General features: G+C 46.1%; 2 protein-coding genes across 2 annotated transcripts in view; one reads left to right on the top strand and one right to left on the bottom strand.

Moving 5' to 3' along the window:
• Window positions 1-6,353, top strand: part of LOC124012995 (double C2-like domain-containing protein beta) — a 49,789-nt gene extending 43,436 nt beyond the window's left edge. Inside the window, exon 11 of the mRNA XM_046327099.1 lies at window positions 1,544-6,353. Coding sequence (XP_046183055.1) covers window positions 1,544-1,683 — 140 coding nt within the window. The 3' untranslated portion in view covers window positions 1,684-6,353. The remainder of the gene's footprint in view (window positions 1-1,543) is intronic.
• Window positions 6,354-9,492: 3,139 nt separating this feature from the next.
• The window catches only part of LOC124013323 (plasma protease C1 inhibitor-like), a 22,447-nt gene continuing 8,024 nt past the window's right edge, over window positions 9,493-23,915 (bottom strand). Inside the window, exons 4-7 of the mRNA XM_046327594.1 lie at window positions 19,585-19,761; window positions 18,170-18,309; window positions 9,943-10,038; window positions 9,493-9,854 (exon numbers count right to left, since the gene is read on the bottom strand). Of these exons, the coding sequence (XP_046183550.1) occupies window positions 9,510-9,854; window positions 9,943-10,038; window positions 18,170-18,309; window positions 19,585-19,761 (758 nt within the window). The 3' untranslated portion in view covers window positions 9,493-9,509. The remainder of the gene's footprint in view (window positions 9,855-9,942; window positions 10,039-18,169; window positions 18,310-19,584; window positions 19,762-23,915) is intronic.

The raw sequence follows: 23,915 nt of genomic DNA, 5'->3' as shown, positions 1-23,915 counted from the left end.
TTCTCTTTCTCAAGCTGCGGACATAACGTTTGTGAGTTATTACTCGCGCCAGAAGGGGAAAAAGGCCATCGCTCTAACACACTGGTCTGGCTAACCTCTCCCATGACTGTTATCGTTATGGTGTAATGGCCAACATACACGATGGCCTAGATCTGTTATCACTGCGGAAAATGACTGTGATACTGGGAGAGACAGAGTGAGAGACAGAGAGAGAGACAGAGTGACGGGAGGAAGATGGGGAAGAGAAAGGGGGGAGTGACCGAGAGGTAAAAAGACGGATAGAGCAAAGGGAGAAGCAAATGTGCTGTCAAATACTCTCTGTAAAGGCCAGGAAGAATGATGGAGGAAGAAGATGAGAAGCCAGGGACAGAAAAATGAAAAAGAAATAGAGTAATTATGGAAGGCAGAGAGAGAGAGAGGAGGAGAGACGGAGAGAGAGTAGCAGTGTCCCCCCTGATTTGTAAGAGCAATTGATGGGTGGACTGGACCTCTCTTTTTGCACAAAGACAGAGGTGTGGAGGAAGGAGGAGAAGGGGAGGAATAGAAGAGGAGGAAAAGAGAAAGGGAGTGGAACGGCCCCCATCAGGTTCTCCCTCATCCATCACGCCGGGTCACACAATCGCCCTCCATTTGTCACCCACACCCCTCCGGGCTCATGAAGTATGGTATAGAAGGTCATTAGGGGGGCCTAGACAAACTGGGCAAACAGGTCAGGTGTGTGTACCACTGTGTGTGTGTGTCAGTGTTCGTTGGTGGCAAAAATGAGAAGGGGTCATTAGGAAGGTACGTGAGACGACTATCCAAACACACTTGCCCTCTGAAACTCGGGCGCGTTGGTGTGTTTGCGCACATACAATTACACACATCCTGCTGGGCACACGCTGGTTGAATCAACGTCGTTTCCACATTATTTCAATGAAATTACGTTGAACCAACGTGTAATAGATGTTGAATTAACGTCTGTGCCCAGTGGGATCTGTGTGTGTTTGTGTTACTGTACTTGTGAGGACTGTGTGTTGATGTGTGTATGTCTGGTTCCGAGGGAGTGTGAATTATGTAAGAGAACAGTATTAACCTGCCCCATACCTCTCACTGTATCTGAGTTTAATACCAAGGCTTAGTGGGGCCACACATGAGCTATTGAGCGTGTTTGAGGCGTTGTGAACGCCGGTGTCTGTTAAATACTGTGTTAAAAACTTCACACTCCATCAACTATGCAATCACAGCCAGGAAAACCTCTATATGTCTGATGACCCCCCCAGTAATGACTCTCCCTCTCCTTTTTCTTGCTGTTCTCTCTCCCTGTGTGTCTCCCGTGCCTCTCTGTGTGATTCTCTTTGGGTCTGTCTGAATGTCTGTCTGTCGCTAGGTTGTTCATGTAAAATATATGTTTTTCTTGATGACTCACCTACCTGACTAAAGATTTCCTTTCTCTTTCTCTTCTCTCCTTCTTCCTCTCCCTTTGTTTCTCTTTTTATCTCTCTCTCTTTCTCTCTCTGTCTGTCTCTCTCTCCCTAACACCTTCTCCCTCCCTCTCTCACAGGCGGAGTTGAACTGGGCATAAATGCCAAGGGAGTGAGGCTGAAACATTGGTTTGAGTGTCTCAAACACATCGGCAAGAAAGTTGAGTACTGGCACACGCTCACGCAGCAAGGAGCCCCTCCGGAGGCCCCCCCGCAGTGACTGACATACACACACACTTTATCGCAATTATTAAATGATAATCAGTGAATGGTGAAGAAATAAATCAATAATAATGTAATAAAGTAATAAGTGATAAAACATGCAATAATGATACGGATAATGATGATATAATAATAATATAAATTATAATACAAAATCACAATAGTAGCTAATTATCCCAATGTAGCTTTTTTCTAAGTAAGCACATTTGTGAAAATGTCCCTCATTGAAATGTTTAATGTGAAGGGGCGAACTAATTTGACCTTAGCCCTCAATATTGTGAAGTCACTTGCATTTCAGTCATTCAGATGTACACATTAATAGTGTAGAATCTCTTACCTGCACTGTAACTACAATACTGGAACAGTCTGTAAGCACCTTTGCCCAACAAGGTCTTGTTACGAACGTTGTAGTCACCAGGTTGTTTCTACTCGGGATGCAGTTGAAAAAGGTGCCGCACGTCGGTTGAGATGACTGGCGTCTAGCAACGCTAATGCTAACTGCTATAACAGTTCTAGGAAGTATGGGAAACTGCATACTTGGCGTGTCTCTGAAAGTGGCTGCGGCGAATAAAGTGGGTGGATCAACAGCGATGGGTGTAACATCAGCTCTCTCTTATTGGTTAGACGGTTTTGACTGAGCGGTGTTGTTTTTAGTTTCTTACCATGCAACTACCATACCGCAAGTGTTTGGACTTCAGTTTTGAAGCCAGAAGATGAGCGCAAATGGTATTTCACTGCTACAAATAATTTTATATTTTCAGTGAATAAAACTGACGGCTTTGAATTTTTTATTAAAAGGACTAATGACGTGACTGTCACGCTGATGCTGGCTACACTAGGTAGCTACTTCCCACGCCGCTGCGGGACAAATGTGCTTAGCAAGCGGAAGCGACAGACCCGGTATTGTTGCCGTTCATGCCGTCCCTATTGAGTAGGTTGTATCAATGTGACATCTAGATAGTTATCAATATTAGTTATTTATTGTGTAGGCTGCTATCCCACTTGTAATAAAATAATGGGAGGGCAAAAAATTGCCACTTTAGCTACTGCTAGTGACACGGCTGCCCAGTGGGAAGCACCTCAGGTTGGCAGACACCTCGATACAACAACAACGGCACATTAGTCATTCGCACTGGCTTACACACTCCTCGTGCAGCCCAGTCAGCCACGCAAAACGGTCTTTAGCAGCAACAAATCTGCCCAATTTAATGATTTGCTTTCCATATACCCACTTGTGTTGATCAACCCACTTCTTTCGCCACGTCCACTTTCAGACACACTCCACATGTGTTGTTACCCATGACTCAGTTCGAGCATTAACTACGCTAACAATACCAACAGCGCTAACAATGCTAACAGTACTAACAATGGTACCAGTGCTAACAGTACTAACAATGGTACCAGTACCAACAGCGCTAACAGTACTAACAGCCCTAATAGTGCTAACAGTACAAATAATGGTACCAGTACCAACAGTTCTAACAGTACTAACAGCCCTAATAGTGCTAACAGTACCAGCAGCGCTAACAGTACTAACAGCCCTAATAGTGCTAACAGCGCTAATTTAGCGTAATAGGTGTGAAAACAGTATTCACCAAAGTGCGTTAACAGCGTTAGCATGTGTTTACCCTCCTCTGCATCCCTGATTTACTATACAAAGTACCCAAATGACGAGGACAAGCTGGGTAAGTCACCTGCTATAGATTTTTATAATGGTGGTTTTCGCTCTGATGCAAACTGGCTCACCATGACGTTAAAGCACAAAAGGATCCATCTGACGGTCTGTCTCTGTGTACTTGTCCGATGTCTGTAGGTGATGACAGTGGGTGTCTGTACCTCCCCTTATCCTCCATTGTGTATGTGTCTTTGTGTGTGAGCGAGTGGTCGTGTGTGCATACATTTAGCATACAAACATGTGTGTGCACGTGTGTTTTTGTGTGTTTGTCTGTAAGCGTGTCTCCAAATGTCTCCATCCATGAACCCCAAAGCATGGAGCTGTGAAGAAAGACTGAAAAAAAGAGACAAGACTCACTCCTACAGTACGACACTCACTCCTATGTTCCCTGGATGTCTCCCTGGTCTAACAAACTGATGTCCTGTCACATGTGCAACAGTATGGCTGGCAGTCCAGTGAGTCACTTTTCCTTGGTGACAGTCACACAAGATAACCATCCGTCTGGATTATTTTCTAAACCCTGCTCTGTGCCCTTTGACCTTTGACTTTGAGTGACTTGAAAGCTACACAGAGAGATTTCTGCGGCACAGTCTCAAACAAACTATAGCCCCCTAGTCTAAAGAGTGGTTATCAGGGGTTATTAAATACTAACTACTGGGTGTGCAGGCTTTTGCTCCAGCTCCAGCCTAATGTGGTCTCGACGATAATAAGTGTCATCGGGTGTGTTCGTGCTGGAACAAAGGCATGCACATCCCAGTAGCTCACGATGACGTAGAGAGTTTCCTCCTTCTTTTCGGGGTGCCGATTTTATTTATAAATGCCAGAATTTTTTCAATTTCATTTCATAACATTCAAATATTCCATCCTGGAGATGAAAAAAACTATTAGTGTGAGAAATATGGCAAAAACTCCAATTGTAGCAAAAGGAATAGGTTAATTTGAGATTTTAACAATTTACTCATCTATTCATGTCTAAGTCGAGCATATCAAGCAGTGTCTAGGTCTAGGAGTTAGGGTTTGTTTAGGGAACTATGCGAGAGAGACTACCCAGGCTGTTTTTATGACAGAGAACTGCCCATAGAGCTTAAAAGACTACCATGGGATGCCAGACTTGCAGGGATGGACAGCAGAGATTTCCCTGGATGAAATAGAGATTGGCTGTGATGAATTATACTCAGCATGGCAACAATCCCTCCCTGAAGCTCTACCACTGGACTGTGTGGACAATCATGGACTGTTCTGCATGCAGGATCAAAGGATACTGACAAGATGTGTGTGTGTGTGCATGCTTGCAAGTGTGTGTGCATTGTGTACATGTCTGTGTGTGTGTGTGTGTGTGTGTGTGTGTTCATGCATTGAATCTAAACACACTCATGGACACCTCACTCCCCCACCATCCCTCGCAACAACAAAAAACACTGGCATAAAGTAGACAGTGACTTCTCACCATGGATTCCTTCACCAGAGACAGACCTCGAGGGGTTAACCACCTTAAGGACAGAGGCCCAACCCTGTGGCCCCTGGCTACAGTTTGGACACCTTATAGTTCCAACGTTGGCCCACTAAAGCACACTATTACCCTTTTCACACTACTGAGACAAACATAGCCAAGTCAAGCCAAGCTGTATCACACTGGCCTGGTTACCCATCTACTGCAGTTGCTGGAATGAAAAAAGGACAATGTGAAAATAAAATATCCTGGCCAGCACAGTATGGTTTGGGTCGGCCCTGTAGTGTGAATTAGACATCTCAGTCAGTCAACAGTCTCCTGGACTTTTTCTTACTTTCTAATCGTTGTCTGGGATCTCTGTGTTCGTTACTCTGTACTTGGACAAAGGTGTGAATGAAGGCGTCACCATGGATAGCAAAAAAAACAACGACGATTCAGCATGGCTAGGGGTCAAATGTAGAGGGACTGTGACATGGATCATGGATCGTCAAAGCTAGGGAACTCTGAAACGACGAGGGAGAAGTTGACCTCGTCTAAGTCTAGTCTTTCACGGTCACCAAGATCGTACACGTTGATTGACCTTGACAAAGATGGCGTTGGACTGGAGAGGGCGGAATCTGTTCTTCTCTATGCACACTATTGACGACACAGGAAGCCTCTCCACGCACAGCAACAACAGTGAAATGAATAATCAAATGATAAACATCTCCGATGTCACTATGTGATATGTTGTCAAAGATGCATTCAAGGTTTTTTATGTATGTAATACTGCATATGTATACAACGGTCGGGTCTAATCCTGAAAGATGATTGGTTAAAACCGCATTCCGGCTGGTGTCTATTCCACAAGTTACTTCGTATGTATGTACTTCCCTCTCCGGGATATTCCTCATCATGGGAAGCCAGGCTTGAAGTTCTGATGTAACAACGGGAGATGTTTCTTCTCTTGTCCAGGTGATCTGGTGGTTTATTTTCACTCAGATTCTCTCTATCTCTGCCTTTTATTTTGATATGTTGTCGGTCTAGCGAACTTGACTTTGTTCATCATGTGACAACAAAAATGTATGCATCTTAACATTCTAATAAAGAAATGCATGTGTAAAGATTGTCATATATATGCATATGTAACTAACATTGTAACTAACATTGATCAATGCCAATTTCTTCATGGTTGATATCATTGATATGGTATCATCAATCAAATCTGTTACAGCTATCATCGCTGCTGTGTACTCGTTGGTTTGTAATTTACTGTTTGTAAGAAAAAAACAAGGGATTATTCAGGGTAATTTGCTCAATTTGATGCTTTTCTCGGTTCTGCCGTTGCTTTAAAACCTTTATCGTCATAGATATTGACATTGTCTTCCTTTAATGACATTAATGGAATGGACAGACAGGGTGGAGGGGGAGGACTATTGTTACAGCATCCCTGTGTACTCACGGACATCCTGTACTGTCTATCACTATGTGGAACATACGGTGTGATTGCCATTCTGTGGTGACTTTGTGGAACTACTTCTCAAAATAAACTGAACCCGTTTGAGTGGCTTACTGTGTATGTATGTATGTCGTTGGACAGAAGAGTGATTTAAATGGCACATTTGTCCAAAAAAGATTTCCATACCACGTGGAGAGATGTTACCTTTTATTCTTTGATAAGTCATGCATTTTGTGACAACCTACAGCGAGCCCTCGCAAGCATTTTGTTTAAAACACTTTGATTGTCATTCTACGAAGTTACAATGAACATGTCATTATAACGAGTCTGTATCGATTTATATTATATGATGAAACGTACTGATGATTAACCGTACAGTATCGTCAAAAAGCACAATCTCTCAATTAAGTCATACTGTATGCCTTATGATTAACAAGACTTGATGTGATCATAACAACATACAGGAACTTAAGTCCTTTTGTTCACCTGACCTCGAATTCCTTACAATCAAATGCCGACCGCATTATCTACCAATAGAATTCTCTTCGATTATAATCACAGTCGTGTATATCCCCCCCAAGCAGACACATCGACGGCCCTGAAAGAACTTCATTGGACTCTATGTAAACTGAAAACCACATATCCCGAGGTTGCATTTATTGTAGCTGGGGATTTTAACAAGGCTAATCTGAAAACAAGGCTCCCTAAATTTGATCAGCATATATCAATATCAGGCTGGCAAAACCCTGGATCATTGTTATTCTAACTTCAGCGATGCATATAACGCCCTCCCCCGCCCTCCTTTCGGAAAATCTGACCACGACTCCATTTTGTTGCTCCCAGCCTATAGACAGACACTAAAACAGGAACCGCCCCTGCTCAGGTCTGTTCAACGCTGGTCCGACCAATCCGATTCCACACTTCAAGATTGCTTCGATCTTGTACACTGGGATATGTTCCACATAGGGTCGGACAACAACATTGATGAATACGCTGATTCGGTGAGCGTGTTTATTAGCAAGTGCCTCAGTGATGTTGTACCCACAGTGACTATCAAAATCTTCCCCAACCAGAAACAGTGGATTGATGGCAGCATTCGCGCAAAACTGAAAGTGCGAACCACTGCTTTTAATCAGGGCAAGGAGATCGGAAACATGACCGAAGACAAACAGTGTAGCTATTCCCTCCGCAAGGCAATCAAACAAGCTAAGCGTCATTATAGAGACAAAGTAGAGTCGCAATTCAACAGTTCAGACACGAGAGTAATGTGTCAGGGTCTACAGTCAATCACGGACTACAAAAAGAAAACCAGCCCCGTCACGGACCACGATGTCTTGCTCCCAGACAAACTAAACAACTTCTTTGCTCGCTTTGAGGACAATACAGTGCCACTGACACGGCCCGCTATCAAAACCTGTGGGCTCTCCTTCACCGCAGCCAACGTGAGTAAAACATTTAAACATGTTAACCCTCGCAAGGCTGCCGGCCCAGACGACATCCCTAGCCCCGTCCTCAGAGCATGCGCATACCAGCTGGTGGGTGTGTTTACGGACAATTTCAATCAATCCTTATCCCAGTCTGCTGTTCCCACATGCTTCTAGAGGGCCACCATTGTTCCTGTCCCCAAGAAAGCTAAGGTAACTGAGATAAATGACTATCGCCCCGAAGCACTCACCTCCGTCATCATGAAGTGCTTTGAGAGACTAGTCAAGGATCATATCACCTCCAACCTACATGTCACCCTAGACCGACTCCAATTTGCTTAGCACCCCAATAGGTCCACAGACGACACAATCGCAACCACATTGCACACTGCCCTAACCCATCTGGACAAGAGGAATACTTATGTGAGAATGCTGTTCACCGACTACAGTTCAGGATTTAACACCATAATACCCTCCAAACTCGTCATTAAGCTCGAGACCCTGGGTCTGAACCCCGCCCTTTGCAACTGGGTCCTGGACTTCCTGACAGGCCGCCCCAGGTGGTGAGGGTAGGAAACAACATCTCCACCCCGCTGATACTCAACACTAGGGCCCCACAAGGGTGCGTTCTCAGCCCTCGCCTGTACTCCCTGTTCACCCATGACTGCGTGGCCATGCACACCTCCAACTCAATCATTAAGTTTGCAGACAACACTACAGTGGTAGGCTTGATTACCAACAACGGCGAGACGGCCTACGGGGAGGAGGTGAGGGCCCTCGGAGTGTGGTGTCAAAAAAATAACCTCACACTCAACGTCAACAAAACAAAGGAGTTGATCGTGGACTTCAGGAAACAGCAGAGGGAGCAGTCCCCTATTCACATCAACGGGACAGTAGTCGAGAAGGTGGAAAGTGTTAAGATCCTCGGCATACACATCACGGACAAACTGAAATGGTCCACCCACAAAGACAGCGTGGTGAAGGCGACGCAACAGCACCTTTTCAACCTCAGGAGGCTGAAGAAATTTGGCTTGTCACCAAAACACTCAAACTTTTACAGATGCACAATCAAGAGCATCCTGTCGGGCTGTATCACCGCCTCGAACGGCAACTGCTCCGCCCACAACCGTAAGGATCTCCAGAGGGTAGTGAGGTCTGCACAACGGGGGCAAACTACCTGCCCTCCATGACACCTACACCACCCGATGCCACAGGAAGGCCAAAAAGATCCTGAAGGACAACAACCACCCGAGCCACTGCCTGTTCACCCCGCTATCATCCAGAAGGTGAGGTCAGTACAGGTGCATCAAGGCAGGGACAGAGAGACTGAAAAACAGCTTCTATCTCAAGGCCAACAGACTGTTAAACAACCATCACTAACATTGAGTGACGGCTGCCAACATACTGACTCAAATCTCTAGCCACTTTAATATTGAAAAATTGGATGGATGTAAAAAAAAATATGTATCATGTTTACATACCCTACATTACTCATCTCATATGTATATACTGTACTCTATACCATCTACTGCATCTTGCCTATGCCGTTCGGCCATCGCTCATCCATGTATTTTTATGTACATATAATTATCTATTCCTTTACACTTGTTTGTATGAGGTAGTTGTGAAATTGTTAGATTACTTGTTAGATTTTACTGCATGGTCGGAACTAGAAGCACAAGAATTTCGCTACACTCGCATTAACATCTGCTAACCATGTGTATGTGACAAATAACATTTGATTTGATTTTAATACTATTGCAAATGTCTTTTCCTTTGCAAACATGGCTTTTTCTATATGCATACTACTCTCACTCCCTCTCTCTACCTCCTTCTCTCATGGCTCGGTCACTCGGCCCACGAACAGTGGGGCCTTGGCCTGGTCGCTCCACAGTATCATCAGGAAGGGCCTGGGGGCTGAGAAGGAAGAGAAGGAGCGGGAGAAAGAGAGGGAAGTGGCCGCACCAGCCTCCACACCTTGCTCCGTCAGGGAGAGGAAGGCCCGGTGGCGGGCGTCCGTCAGCAGCAACTCGTTGTCGGGGTAGAGGCCACACAGGTTGGCGCTGTCGAACAGCTCCGACAAACCTAAGGGAAGAAAGAGGTGGGGGATTAAGAGGAGGCGGACATGGAGAAGGAGAGTGAAGAGGGCCAGAAGGGAAAAGGGAAGGATAGAGGGAGATCGAAGAAAGGGAGGGAGAGAAGTGAGAGAGGCAAATCAAGAAAAGCCAGAGTTATATAAATGATTGGATTAAATGATTGGGCAAAGTGACCTCAGTGGCCTGGGGAGACACCTGATTCATCTGCTCCATCATCTGGCTCACTGCCTTGTCCATCATCTTCCCCTCCACCAATTGCAGGTCAGAGAGCTTGGCAGTGGGAGGGAGCTGTTATGCAGGTGAATGAGGACCCAAAAGCGACTTGGCGAAAACAGAGTCTTTAATCCAGTAAAGTAAATTTACAATCATAAGGCATAATTCCACTCGTAATGACGAGAACAGACTGGAGACTCGATCAAGAACTGCAGGTTGCCTCGGGAAGGCACTTGAACGTAGCAGACTCAGACACCTGCTCACCACGCAGCATCTGAGGGAAACACGACACGACAGGGCGATACACAGACACAGCACGGTGAACAATAGACAAGGATCCGACAGGGCAGAAACGGAAAACAAGGGGAGAAATAGGGACTCTAATCAGGGAAAAGGATAGGGAACAGGTGTGGGAAGACTAAATGATTGATTAGGGGAATAGGAACAGCTGGGAGCAGGAACGGAACGATAGAGAGAAGAGAGAGAGGAAGGGAGAGAGAAAAAGGGGAACGAACCTAAAAAAGACCAGCAGGGGGAAAATGAACAGAGGGAAAAGCAAAATGACAAGACAATCTAAGACAAAACATGACAGTACCCCCCACTCACCGAGCGCCTCCTGGCGCACTCGAGGAGGAATCCTGGCGGCAACGGAGGAAATCATCAATAAGTGAACGGTCCAGCACGTCCCGAGACGGAACCCAACTCCTCTCCTCAGGACCGTAACCCTCCCAATCCACTAAGTATTGGTGACCCCGTCCCCGAGAACGCATGTCCATGATCCTACGTACCTTGTAAATAGGTGCGCTCTCGACAAGGACGGGAGGGGGAGGGAAGACGAACGGGGGTGCGAAGAAAGGGCTTGACACAGGAGACATGGAAGACAGGATGGACGCGACGAAGATGTCGCGGAAGAAGCAGTCGCACAGCGACAGGATTGACGACCTGGGAGACACGGAACGGACCAATGAACCGCGGAGTCAACTTACGAGAAGCTGTCGTAAGAGGAAGGTTGCGAGTGGAAAGCCACACTCTCTGGCCGCAGCAATACCTTGGACTCTTAATCCTGCGTTTATTGGCGGCTCTCACAGTCTGTGCCCTGTAACGGCAAAGTGCAGACCTCACCCTCCTCCAGGTGCGCTCACAACGTTGGACAAACGCTTGAGCGGAGGGAACGCTGGACTCGGCAAGCTGGGATGAGAACAGAGGAGGCTGGTAACCCAGACTACTCTGAAACGGAGATAACCCGGTAGCAGACGAAGGAAGCGAGTTGTGAGCGTATTCTGCCCAGGGGAGCTGTTCTGCCCAAGACGCAGGGTTTCTGAAAGAAAGGCTGCGTAGTATGCGACCAATCGTCTGATTGGCCCTCTCTGCTTGACCGTTAGACTGGGGATGAAACCCGGAAGAGAGACTGACGGACGCACCAATCAAACGACAGAACTCCCTCCAAAACTGTGACGTGAATTGCGGGCCTCTGTCTGAAACGGCGTCTAACGGGAGGCCATGAATTCTGAACACATTCTCGATGATGATTTGTGCCGTCTCCTTAGCGGAAGGAAGTTTAGCGAGGGAATGAAATGTGCCGCCTTAGAGAACCTATCGACAACCGTAAGAATCACAGTCTTCCCCGCAGACAAAGGCAGACCGGTAATGAAGTCTAGGGCGATGTGAGACCATGGTCGAGAAGGAATGGGGAGCGGTCTGAGACGACCGGCAGGAGGAGAGTTACCCGACTTAGTCTGCGCGCAGTCCGAACAAGCAGCCACGAAACGGCGCGTGTCACGCTCCTGAGTCGGCCACCAAAAGCGCTGGCGAATAGACGCAAGAGTGCCTCGAACACCGGGATGACCAGCTAACTTGGCAGAGTGAGCCCACTGAAGAACAGCCAGACGAGTGGAAACAGGAACGAAAAGGAGGTTACTAGGACAAGCGCGCGCGACGCAGTGTGCGTGAGTGCTTGCTTAACCTGTCTTTCAATTCCCCAGACTGTCAACCCGACAACACGCCCATAAGGAAGAATCCCCTCGGGATCAGTAGAAGCCACAGAAGAACTAAACAGACGGGATAAGGCATCAGGCTTGGTGTTCTTGCTACCCGGACGGTAAGAAATCACAAACTCGAAACGAGCGAAAAACAACGCCCAACGAGCTTGACGGGCATTAAGTCGTTTGGCAGAACGGATGTACTCAAGGTTCTTATGGTCTGTCCAAACGACAAAAGGAACGGTCGCCCCCTCCAACCACTGTCGCCATTCGCCTAGGGCTAAGCAGATGGCGAGCAGTTCGCGGTTACCCACATCATAGTTGCGTTCAGATGGCGACAGGCGATGAGAAAAATAAGCGCAAGGATGAACCTTATCGTCAGACTGGAAGCGCTGGGATAGAATGGCTCCCACGCCTACCTCTGAAGCGTCAACCTCGACAATGAATTGTCTAGTGACGTCAGGAGTAACGAGGATAGGAGCGGACGTAAAACGTTCTTTTAGAAGATCAAAAGCTCCCTGGGCGGAACCGGACCACTTAAAACACGTCTTGACAGAAGTAAGAGCTGTGAGAGGGGCAGCAACTTGACCGAAATTACGAATGAAACGCCGATAGAAATTAGCGAAACCTAAAAAGCGCTGCAACTCGACACGTGACCTTGGAACGGGCCAATCACTGACAGCTTGGACCTTAGCGGAATCCATCTGAATGCCTTCAGCGGAAATAACGGAACCGAGAAAAGTAACGGAGGAGACATGAAAAGAGCACTTCTCAGCCTTCACGTAGAGACAATTCTCTAAAAGGCGCTGTAGAACACGTCGAACGTGCTGAACATGAATCTCGAGTGACGGTGAAAAAATCAGGATATCGTCAAGATAGACAAAAACAAAGATGTTCAGCATGTCTCTCAGAACATCATTAACTAATGCCTGAAAAACAGCTGGCGCATTGGCGAGACCAAACGGCAGAACCCGGTACTCAAAATGCCCTAACGGAGTGTTAAACGCCGTTTTCCACTCGTCCCCCTCTCTGATGCGCACGAGATGGTAAGCGTTACGAAGGTCCAACTTAGTAAAGCACCTGGCTCCCTGCAGAATCTCGAAGGCTGATGACATAAGGGGAAGCGGATAACGATTCTTAACCGTTATGTCATTCAGCCCTCGATAATCCACGCAGGGGCGCAGAGTACCGTCCTTCTTCTTAACAAAAAGAACCCCGCCCCGGCCGGAGAGGAAGAAGGCACTATGGTACCGGCGTCAAGAGACACAGATAAATAATCCTCGAGAGCCTTACGTTCGGGAGCCGACAGAGAGTATAGTCTACCCCGAGGAGGAGTGGTCCCCGGAAGGAGATCAATACTACAATCATACGACCGGTGAGGAGGAAGGGAGTTGGCTCGGGACCGACTGAAGACCGTGCGCAGATCATGATATTCCTCCGGCACTCCTGTCAAATCGCCAGGTTCCTCCTGAGAAGTGGGGACAGAAGAAATGGGAGGGATGGCAGACATTAAACACTTCACATGACAAGAAACGTTCCAGGATAGGATAGAATTACTAGACCAATTAATAGAAGGATTATGACATACTAGCCAGGGATGACCCAAAACAACAGGTGTAAAAGGTGAACGAAAAATCAAAAAAGAAATAGTCTCACTGTGGTTACCAGATACTGTGAGAGTTAAAGGTAGTGTCTCAAATCTGATACTGGGAAGATGACTACCATCTAAGGCAAACATGGGCGTAGGCTTGTCTAACTGTCTGAAAGGAATGTCATGTTTCCGAGCCCATGCTTCGTCCATGAAACAACCCTCAGCCCCAGAGTCAATCAAGGCACTGCATGTAGCACCCGAACCGGTCCAGCGTAGATGGACCGACATAGTAGTACAGGATCTAGATGAAGAGACCTGAGTAGTAGCGCTCACCAGTAGCCCTCCGCTTACTGATGAGCACTGGCCTTTTACTGGACATGAATTGACAAAATGTCCATCAAATCCGCAATAGAGGCACAGGCGGTTGGTGATCCTCCGTTCCCTCTCCTTGGTCGAGATGCGAATACCTCCCAGCTGCATGGGCTCAGTCTCTGAGCCAGAGGAGGGAGATGGTTGCGATGCGGAGCAGGGAGCCACCGTTGACGCGAGCTCTCTTCCACGAGCTTGGTGACGAAGATCTACCCGTCGTTCTATGCGGATGGCGAGAGCAATCAAAGAGTCCACACTGGAAGGAACCTCCCGAGAGAGAATCTCATCTTTGACCACTGCGTGGAGTCCCTCCAGAAAACGAGCGAGCAGCGCCGGCTCGTTCCAGTCACTAGAGGCAGCAAGAGTGCGAAACTCTATAGAGCACATATGTCAGAGTCAAGGCCCGCGGGCCACATCCGGCCCGCGAGAAGGTTTTTTACGGCCCCTGGGATGATCTTGATTTATTATTAGAACCGGCCCGCAGACCGCAGCAAGCCGGCAGCCCGCAGATCTTTTACACGCACCAATACTACATTTCCCACAATGCAACGGTGACGCACCGAGCAGTAGGCTGCTTCATTTCAATATTTATTGGCACAGCAGTTGTCAGCATCACAGTAAAATTAACTTTCAGATACCCATCAAAAATGGCAAAACGGAAGGTGGACACTGAGAACCGGGGGTTTCAAACAAGGTGGGAGTCGGAGTATTTGTTCACGGAGGTAGCTGGAAAACCTGTGTGTCTTCTGTGTGGAGAAAGTGTGGCGGTACTGAAAGAGTATAATCTGAGACGACATTATGAAACGAAACACGCGGACAAAAACAAGAATATGGACATGGAACAAAGGCTACAAAAGGCAGAGGAATTAAAACGAGGCCTCAAATCTCGACAGGCTCTGTTCAAAAAAGCCAAATCACAAGGCCAGGCTGCTGTCAAGGCCAGTTTTATTTTGGCAGAAGAGATCGCTAAATCAGCCCGACCATTTACGGAGGGGGATTTCATCAAAAACTGCATGATTAAAGTTTGTGACGAAGTTTGCCCAGAAAAAAGGCAACTCTTTTTAAATGTGAGTCTGAGCAGAAACACCATTGCCGAGAGAGTAGACCAGTTGTCCATCAATCTAAAAGAGCAGCTTGTGAAAAAGGGAAAAGATTTCATTGCATATTCCTTGGCTGTGGATGAGAGCACCGACATTTCTGACATTGCCCAGTTGTCAATTTTCATCCGCGGAGTGGACTCCAGCCTAAGCGTGACAGAGGAGTTTTTGGCTTTACGTCCTATGCATGGCACAACTACGGGGCATGATTTGTATGAAGAGGTGTCAAGATGTGTAAATGAGATGGAGCTGCCTTGGGAAAAACTCGTGGGTTTGACAACCGACGGAGCACCTGCGATGTGTGGACACAGGAGCGGACTGGTGGAGAAGATACGGGAAAAGATGCAAGAGGAAAACGCGACAGGTGAGCTGACAGCTTATCATTGTATCATACACCAGGAAGCGTTGTGCGGTAAAGCCTTGAAAATGGAGCATGTAATGAGCATCATCACGCGCACAGTTAACTTTATCAGAGCCAAAGGTTTGAATCACCGCCAGTTCAAGGCATTTCTGACGGAGTTAGAAACGGAGCATGGTGATTTGCCTTATCACACAGAGGTGCGATGGCTAAGCCAGGGAAAGGTGCTTCAAAGATGTTTCGAGCTTCGTGAGGAGATTTGTCTGTTCTTGGACAGCAAAGGGAAAGACACAACACAACTCCGAGACGAAATGTTTCTGTGTGAAATGGCTTTTCTGTGTGACATTACGAGTCATCTGAATGCAATGAACTTGCAGCTGCAGGGTCGGGATCGTGTCATCTCTGATATGTACAGTACAGTGAAGGCATTTAAAACCAAACTGACTCTGTGGGAGACGCAGATGCGGAAAGAAAATTTGAGCCACTTTCCCAGCTGCCAGACCATGAAAGAGAAGCTCTCTACCAGTGCGTTCCCGAGCGCACAGTTGGCTGATAAAATAGGTATGCTTGCCGCTGACTTTCGACGCCGATTTGCTGACTTTGAAGCACAAAAAAGCAGGTTGGAACTGCTCGGTAACCCATTTGCTGTTGACGTGGAAAGCTCACCACCAAACCTCCAAATGGAGTTGATTGACCTCCAATGCAATGATGCACTGAGGGCAAAATATGCGGCAGTGGGTGCTGCGGAGTTCGCCCGTTTCCTCCCCGACACAATGCCCCAGCTGCGCATCCAGGCTGCTCAAACGTTGTCTATGTTTGGCAGCACATACCTGTGTGAACAACTGTTTTCTTTGATGAACTTGAACAAAACATCACACAGAAGTCGACTTACTGCTGAACACCTCCACTCAATTCTGAGGATTTCCTCAGCTCAGAGCCTTACCCCGAACATTGATGAACTTGTGGAAAAGATGGGACACCACCAAGTATCACCCTCAACCTCAAACAAGTGAACATTACTGTGCAATCACATATTTAGAGTTTTTACTCAGTTCAAGTTTAAAAGTTAAAGTTTAATATTTGTTTTCACTGCATGTTACTTCTCCTTAAACAAAGTGTTGTTTTTGATTAATAGATTTTTGCACTTTATTTTATTGTATTTCAATCCAATTATATTTTTAAAATATTTCAGTTGAGTGGATGATAGAAAAATTGCTATTATTGTTTTTTTCTTTGAAGTAAATTTAGCCCACTTTTGCTAAAATAGAAAATATAGGCTACTGATGGTGCCTTGAATACCGGTTTCTTTCATTTAATGTTCATGTTATGGGGATTTTTATATAAAGGAAATTTGTCTTTTGTGTCTGTTGAAAATTAAAGATTACTGACAGAGCCATAAGAAAATATTGCTTTATTTATCTGATCATATTGGAATATATTTGTTAGGTTTTCAGTAGGTTCAATTAGGTTCACTAGACTATATGCGTCATTTAAAAATTTTTCAATGAACATTCGAACAGTCCGGCCCTCGGCTTGTAGCTAAATTTTTTATTTGGCCCTCCGTCCATTTGACTTTGACACCCCTGCTATAGAGTAATCCGTTATGGATCGATCACCTTGGCATAGGGAAGCCAGGGCCCTAGAAGCCTCCCTACCAAAAACTGAATGGTCAAAAACCCAAATCATCTCCTCTTTAAAGTTCTGGTAATTGTTTGAACAATCAGCCCTTGCCTCCCAGATAGCTGTGCCCCACTCTCGAGCCCGGCCAGTAAGGAGTGAAATGACGTAAGCAACCCGAGCTCTCTCGCTAGAGTATGTGTTGGGTTGGAGAGAGAACACAATATCACACTGGGTGAGAAAGGAGCGGCACTCCGTGGGCTGCCCGGAGTAGCAAGGTGGGTTATTAACCCTAGGTTCCGGAGGCTCGGCAGGCCAGGAAGTAACAGGTGGCACGAGACGAAGACTCTGGAACTGTCCAGAGAGGTCGGAAACCTGAGCGGCCAGGTTCTCCACGGCATGGCGAGCAGCAGACAATTCCTGCTCGTGTCTGCCGAGCATGGCTCCTTGGATCTCGACGGCAGTGTTACGAGCATCTGTAGTCGCTGGGTCCATTCCTTGGTCGGATCCTTCTGTTATGCAGGTGAATGAGGACCCAAAAGCGACTTGGCGAAAACAGAGTCTTTAATCCAGTAAAGTAAATTTACAATCATAAGGCATAATTCCACTCGTAATGACGAGAACAGACTGGAGACTCGATCAAGAACTGCAGGTTGCCTCGGGAAGGCACTTGAACGTAGCAGACTCAGACACCTGCTCACCACGCAGCATCTGAGGGAAACACGACACGACCGGGCGATACACAGACACAGCACGGTGAACAATAGACAAGGATCCGACAGGGCAGAAACGGAAAACAAGGGGAGAAATAGGGACTCTAATCAGGGAAAAGGATAGGGAACAGGTGTGGGAAGACTAAATGATTGATTAGGGGAATAGGAACAGCTGGGAGCAGGAACGGAACGATAGAGAGAAGAGAGAGAGGAAGGGAGAGAGAAAAAGGGGAACGAACCTAAAAAGACCAGCAGGGGGAAAATGAACAGAGGGAAAAGCAAAATGACAAGACAATCTAAGACAAAACATGACAGGAGCAGGATGAACAGGCTACTTTCACCAGAGAGGGAACAACGCCACCTATGGGTGACGACAAGGTCAGAACGTTATGTAGATTGTGTGTGTGACTGCCTATAGTGTATCTATGCATGTAGGTGTGGGTGTGTGTAATCAAAATGGTTACCTGTGCCATCAGTGCTGGGACGTATTGCATAGCCAATTTGTATTTGGCACTGTAGAGGACAGGCACCAACACAGTATCACCATTGAGTTTCACAAATGGAAACTTCTTGGATTTTGCATCAAATTTCATCTTCCATTGACCTCAAACAAATATGTTTTTAACCTGAGTGTAGAGGGTAGTATTTTGATGTTTGGATGAAAAACGTCCCCAAATGAAACTGCCTATTTCTCAGGCCCAGAAGCTAGAATATGCATATAATTGCCAGATTAGAATAGAAAATACTCCAAAGTTTCCTAAACTGTCAAAATATTGTCTGTGAGTATAACAGAACTGATATTGCAGGCGAAAACCTGCGTAAAATCCAACTAGGAAGTACCTCTTATTTTGAAACCTCTCTGATCCATTGCATGCCTTCCCTCCATTTAAAGGGATATCAACCAAATTCCTTTCTCTATGGCTTCCACATGGTTTGAACAGTCTTTAGACATAGTTTCAGCCTTTTATTCTGAAAAATGAGCGAGAGTGATCACATCGCGTCAGTGGATGGCTGTGTGTCCCTAGAGTTTTGCATGCGCCAACAGCTTGGAGCAGACATTTTCTCTCTCTCTCTCCTATTGAAAAAGCTACCATCTGGTTGAAATATTATCGATTATTTATTGTAAAAACAACCTGAGGATTGATTCTAAAAAACTTTGACATGTTTCTACGAACTTTAAGGATACTTTTGGAATTTGTCTGCCCCGTCATTACCGCTCGAGCCTGTGGATTACTGAAAAAGCACGAACCAAAAGGAGGTTTTTGGATATAAAAATAATCTTTATCGAACAAAAGGAACATTTATTGTGTAACTGGAAGTCTCGTGAGTGCAAACATCTGAAGATCATCAAAGGTAAGCGATTCATTTTATTGCTTTTCTGTTTTCGTGACCAATCTACTTTGCTGCTAGCTGTTTGTAATGTTTTGTCTGCTGAGAGAGATGTCCTTTGTCAACACTTGGTTTGATTTCGCTGTAAAGCATTTTTTAAATCTGACACCGCCAGGTGGATTAACAACAAGCTAAGCTGTGTTTTTCTATATTGCACTTGTGATTTCATGAAAATTTAATATTTGTAGTAATTTATATTAAATTTGGAGCTCTGCAATTCAACAGATGTTGACGAAAATGATCCCGCTAACGGGATGGGTGCGCAAAGAAGTTAATCCACCACCTCCATATCCGCTAAAATAGGATGAAGTCTATCAGATAGATAGTGCATCGGTGCTTACCAAGAGCTTACTTTGAACACACACACACACACACACACACACACACACACACACACACACACACACACACACACACACACACACACACACACACACACACACACACACACACACACACACACACACACACACACACACACAATACTGACCATTGAAATACACAGCATTGAGGAGTACCAGTTCGGTGTGGGCGGGAACAGAGTTGACCAGCTCTTTTATTTTATTATTTGTCTGCTTCGCCACCCAACTGTTGATCATTTCCACGTTTACCTCACTACTATTGGTCAATTTGACTGGATCCGCATCGTAGAATTGCATGGATTGGACTCACTCAACTTCTTGTCTGAGGTGGGAGAGAGAGGGAATGTTAGAGAGATGGACAGACAGACACTGAGTTAATGGGTGTCTGCGACTCATGATTAAATTGACAATATACGACGAGAATTCGAAATTATAGCTGGAGAATAAATTATATTTATCATGAGTACTAATTGTGCTCTGGTAGTACTGGGGTTGTAATAGATCTGAGAGCGCATCTTCAGTGTGTCCTGATGAAGCTTCAGAGAGAGAGAGAGACCAAGAGAGAGAGAGACCAAGAGAGAGAGAGAGACCGAGAGAGAGAGACCGAGAGAGAGACCGAGAGAGAGAGAGACCGAGAGAGAGGGAGAGAGAGAGAGAGAGAGAGAGAGAGAGAGAGAGAGAGAGAGAGAGAGAGAGAGAGAGAGAGAGAGAGAGAGAGAGAATGATACAGTATGTATTATACTAGGCTTCCCATGAGTCAATCATTAAAACCTGTTGCGACTCTAGGGGCAGTATTTATTTTTATTTTTTTAACGTTCCCGTTTTAAATGGGGTATTTTGTCAGGACAAGAATTGACAGCTGTAAAGATATTGTCTGTGAGTATAACAGAACTGATGTTGCAGGCGAAAGCCTGAGAAAAATCCAATCCGGAAGTGCCCCATATTTTGAAAGCGCTGCGTTCCAATGAGTCCCTATTGAGCTGTGAATGCCCTATCAACCAGCTTACGCTTTCTACGTATTCCCCAAGGTGTCTACAGCATTGTGACATAGTTTTACACATTTATGTTGAAGAATAGCGGTAGGCGGCTACATTGCGTAAGTGGTCACATGATGGCTCCCAGGGTGACTCTCGCGTAAAATACAGAGGTAGCCATTACTCCAATCGGTCCTACTGAAAAATGAATTGTCCTGACGAATATATTATCCAATAGATATTAGAAAAACACCTTGAGGATTGATTATAAACAACGTTTGTCATGTTTCTGTCGATATTATGGAGCTAATTTGGAATATTTGTCACCGTTTTCGTGACTGCAATTTCCAGGCGTGAAGAACAAATGGAGCTATTTCGCCTACAAAAATAATATTTTGGGGAAAAAATGAACTTTGGCTATCTACCTGGGAGTCTCGTGAGTGAAAACATCCGAAGTTCATCAAATAATTAACACAGTAAGAGTTAATATCAAGAAGATGTTGCTTTATTTTAAAAAAAAACGAGAGATCTAGAGTATGAGTGCACTTTGACAACCCCTCCACATGTTCCCTTTTAAAGAAACCTCACCCTCTCTTCCCTAGTAACAAGTGGGTTAACACCACGCTGATACTGATTGGAGAGAAGAGCAGGTTTTTCATGGGCTGTGATTGGCTTTTCAACCACTCCACAAATTTTTTGTTAACAAACTATAGTTTTGTCAAGTCGGTTACGACATCTACTTTGTGCATGACACAATACATTTTTCCAACAATTGTTTACAGACAGATTATTTCACTTATAATTCACTGCATCACAATTCCAGTGGGTCAGAGGTTTACATACACTAAGTTGACTGTGCCTTTAAACAGCTTGGAAAATTACAGAAAATTATGTCATGGCTTTAGTAGCTTCTGATAGGAAATGTATATCATTTGAGTCAATTGGAGGTGTACCTGTGGATGTATTTCAAGGCCTACCTTCAAACTCAGTTCCTCTTTGCTTGACATCATGGGGAAATCAAAAGAAATCAGCAACAACAAAACAATTGTAGACCTCGACTAGTCTGGTTCATCCTTGGGAGCAATTTCCAAACGCCTGAAGGTACCACGTTCATCAGTACAAACAATAGTATTCAAGTTGTCATGTTTTGTCATTTATTATCTTGTCTTGTCCCTGTGCTTCCCATTCTATTCGTTTCCCTCTGCTGGTCTTATTAGGTTCTTTCCCTCTTTCTATCCCTCTCTCTCCCCCTCCCTCTCTCACTCTCTCGCTCTCTCTTCTCTCTATCGTTCCGTTCCTGCTCCCAGCTGTTCCTATTCCCCTAATCAATCATTTAGTCTTCCCACACCTGTTCCCGATCCTTTCCCCTGATTAGAGTCCCTATTTCTTCCTTTGTGTTCCGTTCCTGTCCTGTCGGTTCCTTGTCTAGAATTCACCGTGCTGTGTTTGTGTATCGCCCTGTCGTATCGTGTTTTCCTCAGATGCTGCGTGGTGAGCAGGTGTCTGAGTCTGTCTGGTTCAAGTGCCTTCCCGAGGCAACCTGCTGTTCACCTGCTGTTCAAGATCGAGTCTCCAGTTTGTCCTCGTCATTTCGAGTGAAAGTTGTGTTTTTTGTTTGTATTTACTTTACTGGATTAAAGACTCTGTTTTCGCCAAGTCGCTTTTGGGTCCTCTTTCACCTGCATGACAGAAGGAACCGACCAAGGAATGGACCCAGCGACTTCAGACGCTCGTTACACTGCCGTCGAGATCCAAGGAGCCATGCTCGGCAGACACGAGCAGGAATTGTCTGCTGCTCGCCATGCCGTGGAGAACCTGGCCGCTCAGGTTTCCGACCTCTCTGGACAGTTCCAGAGTCTACGTCTCGTGCCACCTGTTACTTCCTGGCCTGCCGAGCCTCCAGAACCTAGGGTTAATAACCCACCTTGCTACTCCGGGCAGCCCACTGAGTGCCGCTCCTTTCTCACGCAGTGTGAGATTGTGTTCTCTCTCCAACCCAACACATACTCTAGAGAGAGAGCTCGGGTTGCTTACGTCATTTCACTCCTTACTGGCCGGGCTCGAGAATGGGGCACAGCTATCTGGGAGGCAAGGGCTGATTGCTCTAACAAGTTCCAGAACTTTAAAGAGGAGATGATTCGGGTTTTTGACCGTTCAGTTTTTGGTAGGGAGGCTTCTAGGGCCCTGGCTTCCTTATGCCAAGGTGAACGGTCCATAACGGATTATTCTATTGAGTTTCGCACTCTTGCTGCCTCTAGTGAGTGGAACGAGCCGGCGCTGCTCGCTCGTTTTCTGGAGGGACTCCACGCAGTGGTTAAGGATGAGATTCTCTCCCGGGAGGTTCCTTCAGATGTGGACTCTTTGATTGCTCTCGCCATCCGCATAGAACGACGGGTAGATCTTCGTCACCGGGCTCGTGGAAGAGAGCTCGCATCAACGGTGTTTCCCTGCTCCGCATCGCAACCATCTCCCTCCTCTGGCTCAGAGTCTGAGCCCATGCAGCTGGGAGGGATTCGCATCTCGACTAAGGAGAGGGAACGGAGGATCACCAACCGCCTGTGCCTCTATTGCGGAGTTGCTGGACATTTTGTTAATTCATGTCCAGTAAAAGCCAGAGCTCATCTGTAAGCGGAGGGCTACAGGTGAGCGCAACTACTCAAGTCTCTCCATCAAGATCCTGTACTACTTTGTCGGTCCATCTACGCTGGACCGGTTCGGGTGCTACATGTAGTGCCTTGATAGACTCTGGGGCTGAGGGTTGTTTCATGGACGAAGCATGGGTTCGGAAACATGACATTCCTTTCAGAGAGTTAGAGAAGCCTACGCCCATGTTCGCCTTAGATGGTAGTCATCTTCCCAGTATCAGATTTGAGACACTACCTTTAACCCTCACAGTATCTGGTAACCACAGTGAGACTATTTCTTTTTTGATTTTTCGTTCACCGTTTACACCTGTTGTTTTGGGTCATCCCTGGCTAGTATGTCATAATCCTTCTATTAATTGGTCTAGTAATTCTATCCTATCCTGGAACGTTTCTTGTCATGTGAAGTGTTTAATGTCTGCCATCCCTCCCGTTTCTTCTGTCCCTACTTCTCAGGAGGAACCTGGCGATTTGACAGGAGTGCCGGAGGAATATCATGATCTGCGCACGGTCTTCAGTCGGTCCCGAGCCAACTCCCTTCCTCCTCACCGGTCGTATGATTGTAGTATTGATCTCCTTCCGGGGACCACTCCTCCTCGGGGTAGACTATACTCTCTGTCGGCTCCCGAACGTAAGGCTCTCGAGGATTATTTGTCTGTGTCTCTTGACGCCGGTACCATAGTGCCTTCTTCCTCTCCGGCCGGGGCGGGGTTCTTTTTGTTAAGAAGAAGGACGGTACTCTGCGCCCCTGCGTGGATTATCGAGGGCTGAATGACATAACGGTTAAGAATCGTTATCCGCTTCCCCTTATGTCATCAGCCTTCGAGATTCTGCAGGGAGCCA

This window comes from Oncorhynchus gorbuscha, linkage group LG24 (genome assembly GCF_021184085.1).
Source record: "Oncorhynchus gorbuscha isolate QuinsamMale2020 ecotype Even-year linkage group LG24, OgorEven_v1.0, whole genome shotgun sequence".
NCBI classification, from domain to species: domain Eukaryota; kingdom Metazoa; phylum Chordata; class Actinopteri; order Salmoniformes; family Salmonidae; genus Oncorhynchus; species Oncorhynchus gorbuscha.
This window is presented reverse-complemented; position numbering and strand designations above follow the sequence as displayed.